General features: G+C 35.5%; 1 protein-coding gene across 5 annotated transcripts in view; it reads right to left on the bottom strand.

Moving 5' to 3' along the window:
• Positions 1–1,487: 1,487 nt before the first annotated feature.
• The window catches only part of dnajc24 (DnaJ (Hsp40) homolog, subfamily C, member 24), a 29,567-nt gene continuing 18,627 nt past the window's right edge, over positions 1,488–12,427 (bottom strand). For 4 of the 5 annotated variants that reach the window (XM_087310510.2, XM_087310511.2, XM_087310512.2 and 1 more), the window contains 2 exons: positions 3,498–3,566; positions 2,677–3,417 (listed from right to left, as the gene is read on the bottom strand). In XM_087310510.2, coding sequence (XP_087166636.1) covers positions 3,284–3,417; positions 3,498–3,566 — 203 coding nt within the window. In that variant the 3' untranslated portion in view covers positions 2,677–3,283. Of the gene's footprint in view, positions 3,418–3,497; positions 3,567–12,427 lie in introns of all 5 variants that reach the window. The other variant, NM_200452.2, reaches the window with a different exon arrangement.

Genomic DNA, 12,427 nt, shown 5'->3' with positions numbered 1-12,427 from the left:
TGGCGCAAGTTTAAAGATGAAGTGTGTAAATTTAAATGCAAATGTATTTTATTATATTGCACATAAATAAATAAAACAGCATCAAAAGATTGCTCAAGTTAAGGTTCAAGCCTGTTCTTGGAAGGCCACTGTCCAGCAGAATTTAGCTTTAGCCATAGTTAAATAAACCTGAAAGAGCTAATCATGGTTTTAAGACTCAATGGAAACTTTTTTCAGCATGTTAGGGTTAGTTAGAGCAAAAGTCTGCAGGACAGTGGACCTCCTGGAGCAAAATTGGACACCCTGTTCCAGTTTGTTTGCGCATATGAACAAGTTCATTTCTGTATGATTACACTTTATACTTATATACATATACTATATCAAGTTATAAAAGAAAGCTATTAACATAACATTTAAATAATAAAGGCTACCTGTCATTTTAGATGTGTATACTTTGCCACTATTCTTTAAACCACTCAATTGTACCCATATTTAAAATATAATAAAATTTAGACTTTTAGATATTTTAATGTGTGCATTTTTACATAAATATTATTCATGTAATATATGATACTGAATGATGGAGGGTATATGCAGGAATCCTAAAGGTAATTTCAATAACTTTGTAAGACTTTTTAAAGACCTTCTCAAAATATTTTAAGACCTCATCACCACTTCAAGTTCTAATCAGTTTCAAACATTTAACCTAATAAACAATTGTTAATAAACAGTTATAGCTCCAATAAATAAATCAATGGAGCACAACAAATGCAACAGAACTCAGATAAGCTTGGAAGAAACAAAGCTTGAAATAAGTTACGAGGTTGTTTTCAGCGACATGCTTCAGCCACTGTTAAAACTCGTCTTTCTCCAACCAGGAGTAAGCAAACTTACATTTTCCCAGTTTGCCGTCTGTTTCGTCATGTTTACTACATGTGGAGACCTTCACATCACCTTCCAGCGTTTGTCGCAAATTACAGTACGTGACATCACCCGGTCAGAGAAGCTTGGCCAGACGTGCCTTGGCCCAACCAATCGAGTGGATAAAGTTATCCCCCCGCAAAAAAACAGGAGAATTGTGTTGTTTCAGCTCATTTTAAAAATGTAGTTTGAACAAACAGCTAACAATATTTGTTTATGTTAGTGTAGATGTCAGGTTGTCACATCAATATGATCCTAAAATCCTTTAAAATTCCTGCTAAGTAAATGCAGATGAATGTTATTAACTTTAAAAAAAAAAAAGAATTCTCAATATCTGAAAGGGTAGCAGATCCTTTTTTTTTTGGTAAGAAAACAATTTTTCGCCATCTGGCTCATGATTTCTCAAAAGGGTAACACCTGCTGGTCCCTTTAAGAATTTGACTGGATACATTTGAGGAGTGAGGGGGAAAGCGGGAAGCCATTTTAAAGGTTTAAGCTCAAATATGGGTTAAAAAGAGGGAAAGAGGTTTCCGCTTTTGTTCAACCGAGATTACGTCGGCATTAAATGAGAAACCATGAGAGCAATACGGGTGATGAAAGTTTGTTCAAAGAAAAGACTCCTCTCTTCCTGCTGCTTGGAGTGCAAGCTTTGTAGTAAAGGAAACTCTTTTCAAAGCTACCTGTGAACAAGAACCAGGATCAGTGAAAATAGTGCTTAGGTTGAAAAAGGTTTCAGGTTACTGTTCACACAGATGTCAACGTGAGAACAGCTGAGGATCTACTTGTATAGTTTAAAATGTCATTTCCCAGTGGAAATACACTTTGATACCGAAAACTTGAATACACTCCTATTGCATCTATCATCATAGTAAGGTAATGGTGAAAACAATGAAACATGAATATGAAAACCATAAATTATGAATATGTAACTAGCTCTAAATTTTTAAAACCAAATGAGCATGCTAGTTCTGAAATATCCAGCACGATCACATGAGAATTTTGTGGTGTCCGAAAAGTAATTTGTATGAATACATACATTTTCATTCATATGAAAACTCCACAAACAAACTTAAAAGTTAAGAATTTCTGTGTGATCCATGTTTATATGAAATACTGAAATAAATCAGTTAGAAATAAGACAGAAATCACAATAGGAACTTAAATAGTTCAATAAAGGACATAACTACTATGGGATAAACCAAAGAAGTGTAATAATTCCTACAGCAATGGTTTAACACACAGTGACCAAAAGTGGCAAACACGGCAGCCCAAATGCCTGACCAGACCCACAAGTGCACGCTAGGTTAAAAGTTAGAGTTCCTCAAAAATAGAATGATGATGATGTCTATCATAGCACTATAATGTGTTGTTGATCCTGTCTGCACATATAGGGGAATCCGAGGACTTAATTAGAGCTTTGACAAGCCCACTCTCCAAAAGTGATGAGATTATCCGTAATTGATGTCACAGTCGATTACAGTTCGGTCCACTGCCGGTCCACTGGCAGGTCTAGCCTCGGTTCAGGCCTCAGGACATTGATGAAAAGCGTGGTTTTGCCCCGATCAAGCTGTTTCTACTGTGGGACGACAGATTTTAGCAAACAGCCTAATGACTGTTTGAAGTTTAATAAAGCCATGACCCTATTCCAATGCTGCAACCTTGCGGTTCCCCTCAAAATTGAGTGGACTGGAGAACAATAAGGCAAAGAAAAGCTCATCATTAACTGGAGGGCCTTTTTCGACCAGTGATGTGTGGAGGCAGTTTGTGACTTCATTGTTGGAGGAGGGAAAAAACTGCATTTATTTACATGCAAACAAAGTTAACAAGAGCTAAGAGGTTACTGAGCCGCCTGGTCCTCACAAACACAAGGAGGCGGGGGGTGAAAGGAGGGGGCTGGAGAACGAACAGCATGTTTTTTTTTTCTTCTTTTCATAAACGTCTGGTCCGTAAAAGAGCACGTCTAGCTCAGAGGAAACAACCAAAGGGCTTTCTGAGACAGTGAGAGTCTAGCGTGACCCAATTCTGGTTATTTGGTGATGCACTTGCTGTAAGGTACATGTGAACGAAATGAAATATGCTGTTTTCTTCTACAAGAAATGGTTTTGATCTGTACAAAATACTTAAATATTAATACTAGGAAATAAATGTTGATGTTAAAATATTTAATCTGTGAAAATTGAAACCTCCCGATGAAAATAGACAGTTCCTGCTATCATGCAAACTATTTCGGTGGACAATAAAAACAAAATAAATAATATCTGAAAGGTGACAAACTCAGATATGAGGCTTTGTTCAAATCAATCATGAGTCTATTGAATTTGCCCCATTTTTAGAAGAGTTAAATCTCAGTCCATTAAGAAACTAATCGAAAGCATCCAAAGTGTCAGGTACCCTTCTTTACTTCAATGCTGAGCGAACAGGAGTCACAGCACACAACGGTTTCCACTTCTTGGGTTTCGTCTTTTTCTAAGATGAATTCTCCTCCACATCGGCAGGTGTACGAGTAACATTCCGTTTCTAAAATAGAAAAGATGCTCTATATTTATAACCCAGGTACAAAAGTAACCAGTTTAAACTCTTGACTATAGAGTACTAACCATAATCCCAGTTCATGTCATCAAGTGTTATATGAGCATCCACTGGCCAGCTCTGTTTGAGCTCACATGCTGCAGAGAGAAATGAAATGTGATGATGATTGGGATCAATATGATTCAAGAAATCATTCTATGATGAATATACAAGTACTTTAACAGAAACCATTTACAGTAAATGGTTTTCATCATTATTCTAAAACCATATAATATAATATATGTTTAATCAAATCTGATAGACATCTGTCCCTCCACTGAAAGTCTATTTAGAACATAAAAAACAATTGAATACAGTGGTTTAATTTAAGTCCTCTGAAAAGATACAATCACATATTATAAGAAGTTTCATAAAAATCAAAAGATCAGTAAACAGTATTCAGAGATTTCAAATTTGGTCCGTGGACCATTGCTGCATACTAAGCTTCTGCAAGAACCAATATAATAACATCAACAACAATGATACAGGAAGCAGTAAACACAATGTAATCAACAATCAAATTAGAAGGTGTTTCAGTAAAACACATCATCACTTATCACTGGTTTATTTTATTGTAGTATAATTATAATAAATTGTTTAATGTAGTATAATTAATAGTTATCATATTAATAAAGTATTAAATATAATAATATAATGTAACTGTTATTGTAATCAAGTTTGAAAACAAGCTCACACTTGAAGTGAAGGAGGCAGGAACTGGCAAACACTTAAATCAGTTTAAAGTCTGCATAAACTGGTCGCTCAGACTTTTATTTCAGTATGTTGATGTACAACTGAAATTGAATATTGAGTAGGGGGCGGGGCTTTCTTTTTTGCATCAAAATTCCCTCACAGCAAACATTGAATGTGGTTAAAAATATTGTTGCCGATGTCATCAACCTGACAACAACAGAGAGAAGGACCACCACTCAAAACAAGAAAGCAAATAGTCAGACTTCGATTGAAGATTACCAAAATAAATATTTTTTGTGGATTAACTTGGACAATTTTATTGTTCACCAATAACAAGGTGCGCTAGCGAAATAAATACTTTAATAATAAAATAAACAGAAAACAAACATGCAGTCAGTGAAAATGACCTTTAGGCTAATGCACCGATATGTAATGCAATTGAGCGTCCTGATTTCGAATTCCAGCTCACAGAATTTTTCTTAACTCCTCCGACTGAAGACTGGTGTGGAGAACAGGTGACGCTCATTATCACAGCTCCCACCGCTCTCTGCCCCACTCCACCAGTTACAATAATCTTTTAGTATTTACATTAAATGTTTTTAGTGACAAACAAACAAATCAGGCTACTTTTTACCATAATTATCACGTTGCTATACCTTTGGTAATTATGGTCCATAAAAATTTATAAAAAAAGATTAGGCTGCATCCATTTTTACAGACGGAACTGTTTTTGTTAATGAAATTAAAATTGCATCAGCAACTCTGAGGCCACTGTCAAATGTGGAAGTAGCATTAACATTTCATGTGCAGCTCAACCAAATCAGAAACATGACAGCATTAGTGTCTCTGCTCTCAAACGTTAGTCTGGAGCTCTGGAGCCCTTGTAAGCTACGCAGCAGGCAGCTAGCTCTCTGCAACTCTCACATGGTAGCCCACTGAAGCTAAGCAGGGCTGCGCCCCGATCAGTACATGGATAGGAGATCACATGGGAAAGCTAGGTTGCTGCCAAAAGTAGTGTTAGTGAGGCCAGCAGGGGTTGCTCAACCTGCAGTCTGTGTGGTTCCTAATGCCCCAGTAAAGTGAAGGGAACTCACTGGACCTTTTTCTTGGCTGCTGCATGGAGGGCGCCATAGCAACCAATCATAACTGGTAGAATGTTTACAACTTCCATTTACAACTGGTAACTTGCACTCCAAAAATGGGTTTCAATAGCGTTTTTAATGAATTAAGAAGTTTTTTTGTCACAAACAACTTTAAAATATGTGTGTTAAAGCTGTTACAATCTGTCAGATGTGGTTTAAGCATGAGAGAAAAACGTTCTCCTACTTCACGTGTCTACCGTCAGAAATACAGTGTGTGTGTGTGTGTTTTACCGGACTGTCAGCTGTTAGCTCAGTGGCTCTACGATACACACACACGCAATACTTCACTGCATTACAGAGCAAACCAGATTTCTGGCATGAAACTTAAAAGGTATGTAAGTCATGCAATTTACAAAAATGACCAATAAAAGTCTGTTATTGATTCTCTGCTGGCCGATTTGCATGTAGATTCAGATCGCAAGCTGTTTATGTGTGCTGTATTTACCACGGTTTGTTTTTTTCTGTCATTTCAAAACGTCACTTTATTTTCACTTTGTGACACTTAATCAAGTAATGTGTAAGTGGGACAGTACAGGCTTTGTGTGTGTGTGTCAAACATTTTGTTGAACTACAATTGTTTGGGTTGGTTATATATTTGAAAGAAAGAGAAAATGTTGACTTTAGCGATTACGAGGCTTCATTTAAACAACAGAAGATGCCGTCTGACAGCGAGGGGAAAATGCCTCACACAGCAGTTGTTTTGCATCCTATTAGATCGTATTTTTTAAATGTTCATTTCAGGAGGTGGCACTGATCGACAACAATATTAAAGTTAAATTCAAAGATGATAAAAGCAGGTAAAATAGATTAAAACTATAATTTCAAAGCTGTCCAAATGTAACTGGTAGAATGTTTACAACTTCCATTTACAACTGGTAACTTGCACTCCAAAAATGGGTTTCAATAGCGTTTTTAATGAATTAAGAAGTTTTTTTGTCACAAACAACTTTAAAATATGTGTGTTAAAGCTGTTACAATCTGTCAGATGTGGTTTAAGCATGAGAGAAAAACGTTCTCCTACTTCACGTGTCTACCGTCAGAAATACAGTGTGTGTGTGTGTGTTTTACCGGACTGTCAGCTGTTAGCTCAGTGGCTCTACGATACACACACACGCGCAATACTTCACTGCATTACAGAGCAAACCAGATTTCTGGCATGAAACTTAAAAGGTATGTAAGTCATGCAATTTACAAAAATGACCAATAAAAGTCTGTTATTGATTCTCTGCTGGCCGATTTGCATGTAGATTCAGATCGCAAGCTGTTTATGTGTGCTGTATTTACCACGGTTTGTTTTTTTCTGTCATTTCAAAACGTCACTTTATTTTCACTTTGTGACACTTAATCAAGTAATGTGTAAGTGGGACAGTACAGGCTTTGTGTGTGTGTGTCAAACATTTTGTTGAACTACAATTGTTTGGGTTGGTTATATATTTGAAAGAAAGAGAAAATGTTGACTTTAGCGATTACGAGGCTTCATTTAAACAACAGAAGATGCCGTCTGACAGCGAGGGGAAAATGCCTCACACAGCAGTTGTTTTGCATCCTATTAGATCGTATTTTTTAAATGTTCATTTCAGGAGGTGGCACTGATCGACAACAATATTAAAGTTAAATTCAAAGATGATAAAAGCAGGTAAAATAGATTAAAACTATAATTTCAAAGCTGTCCAAATACGCATCAGCTGCCGACCGGAAGTTCTTAGCATTCTCCTTGCGCATACAAGCAAAGCATAATCAGTAATTTTACGTTCTAAGAAAAAGGTCTTTACAGCTTAGTGAGTGCTGTCTTTCAGATGAGACGTTAAACCAAGTTCCTGACCCCCAGGTCTCCCAGGAAAATCCCAGGATGTCCTTCGAAAAAAAGTAAGAGTTTAACCCCAGTAACCTGGCCCAATTTGCCTCCTAACCATCCCCATATCATAATTGGCTTCATCACTTTGTCTCCTCTCCACCAATCAGCTTGTGTGTGGTCTGGCACAATATGGCTGCCTTTGTGCCATGCAATTGGAACTGCACACTGCTGGTGGATGAGAAGATTCCCCCAATGTGTCAAGCATTTTGAGTGTCCAGCGCTATTTAATTGTAAGGAATTATTAAGCTAATGGTAAAATATTGTAAATTTCAATAATACCATTATTAAGGGGGGAAAGTGAATAACTGTACAACAGATGTAATAAGTTGTGCCCCTAAATTATCTGGTTGTGCTCCTAAAATGTTTTAATAATTGGCTACAGTAATATTTTTATTACTTTTGAACTATTACGGTGATATTAGTAGCTTTAAAAGCATCCATGTAAAAAGGTTTATTTTAACTATGCAGTTGTCTTATGTGAAAGCTTTCAAACACAAAAAAGAAAGTACATTGTTCATTCTGTTAGTGTATCCTTATTAATTAGAACAACAAGAAGGTGACTAACAGGAAGGCAGTTTTAATTTTAGGGTAAAGTAACACTAAAAAGATATTTTAGCAGTGTATTTTATTAAAATATGCAATGCATTAAAGCTAATAGTATTCACCTTATTCTCCGCCGACGATTGGGCGCAGCCATTTGAATCTTTTTTGCACGAGACTTCCTGTCTCACTCACTTCCATTCATTTTTAGATATTAAAAACAGGATGTTCTGCTGCTTGATGCTGCAAACTGATATTTTCTTATTATATTATTATATTTTGTCCGTATAGTCATGCAAACATTTGTTTGTAGAGCAAGTAGTTTGACCGTTTTTTGCCGTTTATTATTCCTAGTCATTTCTCCCATAGGCGACTGAATCGGAAGTTCTAAGACAATCTCGAAAACAGGCGCACTTCCGCATTTTAGAATAAGGTCAATAGTTAAGAAGAAATATTTATATATATATATATATATATATATATATATATATATATATATATATATATATATATATATATATATATATATATATATATATATTTTTTTTTTTTTTTTTTTTTTTTTTTAAATATTCTCCAAAGGTCTTTCAATTACACTTTGGATTTGTCTACTTTCACAGCAGTCTGTCTAGAAGACTCAAAGCAACTGCAAAAAGTTTCCAGCACAATCCTTGTTCTTTGAAATATTTAAGCAATAATCACAGAGGATTGGTGGGGTTGCTGTTCCACTTATGAGAGATTTACAAAAAGGAAAGCTGCGAAGTCGCCTAAGGTCATTCAAAGTGTCCTTAAGAAGCATTCATGTCTCCCAACTGCAGCTCTGAATTCACACAAATGTGTAGTCTTAAAATATTCATTGAATATTCAAGCAGAGAGCACTGGGCATCTCAAAAGGCTCCGCTTTACAGGCTGTTAATAAGTGAATTTAAAACTACAAGCGTGTGTGAAAAAGTGCAATATGACAATTAATTGTCAAGAGCCTGAGAATGAAATTAGATCTCGTTTCTTCATAATAAATGAAGGAATTCGAGATGTGACACTTCCACGTAATGGTTCTTGTCCCTTTCTGGCAGCCTGTCTGAGATATGAGCAATTAACAGGTTTGAGTGCAACGTTTTATCATGCTTTCTTTTAATTAGTTTAAAGGAATGTCCTAAGTAGGTGCCATTTTAGATCTGGCGATTAATTTTCATCATTCATTCCAAACAGGTACGAAAAAAAATAACTGGATGAGACAATGAAATGAGCTCTGTCTTTGAAATTAGCACTAGCAGTCTGATGTGTCTCAGTTCAACTCAAGAATACAAATCCTACAAATCCCAACAATTCAATAAACTACCTCACGCTATACAGAGTACCCTAGAATAACCTCTAGTACTGAATGCACAGCTTTCCCTTGATGCATTTCTGCTCAGTCATTAAATCAGAGATGCGTAAACTGAAGAGAGGCATACAGATTTTTTTCCTAAGACAGTAAACAAAAATCTCTTACTCATATCTCACAAATTAGACCCTGCTTATCAATATTCATGACTGAATACATTCCTAATAAGTAGGGTGTATGAATATTTATAGATGCTATATATATACATACATACATATTGCAAATGCGAAAGATTAACCCAATCAGACATGGCCTTTTAAATAGAGGCCACAGTATTTGACATCAAACAGTGTCTAGTCAATACTGACACACATTTTGGTAACCAGTAAATGACTGCAGGCCAGGCTACTTAAGTTGGATGGGGATTAGTGTATCCTTTGAGCTGACCAAAATCAATCCAAAACATAATTAAAGTAGACTATGTGGACTTGAGATGAGAGCATCCCCTTAATCTAAAATAGGAATAACGGAGTTTATGATTCGTTACATTCAGTGGGAGAAAGAAGTATTCAACAAGTCACCATTTTATCAGAAAACATGTTTGTTGTGAATTTAGAAATATGTTTTCTGAAAAAAAAGGTGACGTGTTGAATACTTATTTCCATCACTGTCCATCAAATCTGATCTTTATTTTGTATTTTTCTTATTGGATTCGAGTCAGGTGATTGGTTGGGCCATTCTACAGCTTAAGTTCCTTTTTCTGAAACCACTTGAGAGTTTCCTTGGCTGTGGATCATTGTCTTGCTGAAATGTCCACCCTGGTTTCATCGTCATCCTCCTGGTGATGTAGATATTGGACTGAAGCAGGAAATATTCATTTACACTGAGAAAGGGCAGATAGTTGCTGAATAACTTCTGAGATTTAAGCTGCTGTCTGGGCCTTGCTGTCTGGGTTTTAAAACCTCCCTTTCTTCATATGTTCAATACTTCTATCCTGTGGCATTTCATTTTATTAAACATAATTTAATTTGTATCCTAATTAGACATGTTTTCTCTTCATATGTATTTATTTGGTGGTTATCAACATCTGGGGAAAATGTCAAGTCAATTCAGTAATATGTTTTCTGAAAAAAATGGTTACGTGTTAAATACATATTTCCCTCTTTGTATTCTCATATTTAAGTTTGCATCTTCTTCAGAAATGTAATTTTGAGCTAAAATCATCTTCACTTTTTTTACTGAAGAAAAAATGTCATGAATGTTTAGAACAAAATGAGGGCGAGTACATTAAAGAGATTATTCACCCCTCAAAAAAGAACATTCTTTTATCAATCACTCACACGCTTGTTGTTTCAATCTTCAAAGCACAAATGAAGATATTTTAGATGAAATCCAAGAGCTATCTTATCCTCCATAGCAATAATCCAAAAACAAATTCAAATTCCAGAAAAGGATCCAAAAACACTGTCAAAACATTCCACATGATTTCGGTGGTTCAACCGTAATCATATGAACCTCCAAGTACATGTGTGTGACAAAATAATAACTGTAAAAATGACTTCATATGACTATGCGCTTGTCAGCTGCATCAGAACCTGGTTTGCATTTACTACTGGCAATACGATGACTGCATGTTGTGCCGCTGGCACTAATAGCAATACATTGTACTGCCTATAGTGAATGTGAACCCTGATGACCTGACCAGGATGGGAAAGCATTGGTGATCTTTTTTTTTTTTGCCACATACAATTGTTTTATGAGCTTTGTATGTTTCCAATTGCATGTGTTGACAATGTTTTTGGTTCTTTTGGGGACTTTGAACATCTCAAGACTGTTGCGTGGAGAATGACAGAGCTCTTCATTTCCTAATTTGAGTTCTGAAGATAATAGATGGTCTCAGGGGGTTGGAATGACACGAGGGTGACTAACTAATAATATACTTTGCATTTGAGTGAACTGACTCTTTAAATTGACCTGTTTTAGGATTTTTTTATGCCAAAGTATTACCCGCGCTAAAAATAATGCACTGATACTGATAAGCCAATAATTATGTACTTTTATCAATGATGGCTAACAAATGATCTCTTAAAATTCTGTAAAATAAAAATACATTTAAATATGTAGCTACTAAAGATTTTTTTTTTTAATTAGAACATTTAATTGTGTCAATGTAATCATTATTCATCATTAAATCACCCACTTCTTTATAATCATTATACTTTTAAAATAAAATATTTGACTTTATAGAATTAAATTAAGTTGTAATCAATTAAATATCCAATATAAATCAATTGAGACAATACTGAGCTCTGCTTTGCATTAATATTGTGCTAAAATAAAAACATTTTTAGACAAACATTTAATCTAATGCATAATTTAATGATCATATTATTAAATTTGATTAAAATATCTTATTTTACAAGATTTGGGACTTATTCCTTTGTTTTTTGGATCAGAATGGACTGACTGTTGAGTAACACCAAATAAAGTGATCATACTGAAGTGTTTAATGATAGTTGACTGTGTTAATATGTGAATTATGTTTGACTTATTTTAAAATGTTTTTCACTTTTATTGGAATGTATATGTCATTGTATTTATGTTTAGAATTATGTTATACTTTTATTATACATATATACTATAATATTATTTAATAAACTATTTATATTATATTTAATCAGGGTTTCTGCAGGTTTTTATCAAGTTAAATTTAAAACTTATTTTATTATTATAATAATACTATTATCGTCACTTATTTTTGTATATGTGTACACTATATTTTTTTATGGCTGGGTGTTCTTTGGTTGGTGTTTGGTTACTAATACAGTATAAATGCATCACATATTTTTTGAAACAAATTATCTGCAGAAAAAAAAAAACATTCTTATTTTTTTATAACTCTTATTGTAACAAACGGCAAACATTTACTTGGTACTTGAAAATCAAAGTGTGTGTGATGTTGGAAATAAAGTCGCTGCATCTAAATGAGGAGGTCAACTCTACCAGTCCTGCGTGCGCAGCCCAGCCGAGGCCTGGCTTTTCCGTGGACGCTCTCGAAATGTCAATTCTGTGGCTGTGGCAATCTACGTTAGCAAGTAGCTGCGCAAAGTGTTCCCCCCCCAAAGGCGATGCCACAGCTCCCCAGTTAATGGCGCACAGGACCCTGGATGTACACTTATTGAAGGTCCTAATGGAGGGCTAGGGGGAGCTTTTTCCTTAGGCGAGAGAGGAGAGAAGCAGACTATCACTTCATGTAAGAATTGGCCATGTGTGACAGACCTGACCTACATTCCCTCTCGCTCGCTCGCTTTATTTTCCCTCCTCCTCTACGACCCACAATCCTCTGTAAGGAAGCATCTGTCCAGACCCAAGACAACAGCTCGGTTCTCATTGCTTTTTTTTTGG

This window comes from Danio rerio, chromosome 25, assembly GCF_052040795.2.
Source record: "Danio rerio strain M-AB ecotype USA chromosome 25, GRCz13ab, whole genome shotgun sequence".
Taxonomy (NCBI): Eukaryota; Metazoa; Chordata; class Actinopteri; order Cypriniformes; family Danionidae; genus Danio; species Danio rerio.
The sequence above is the reverse complement of the archived record's forward strand: the minus strand, read 5'-3'. Positions and strand labels throughout refer to the sequence as shown.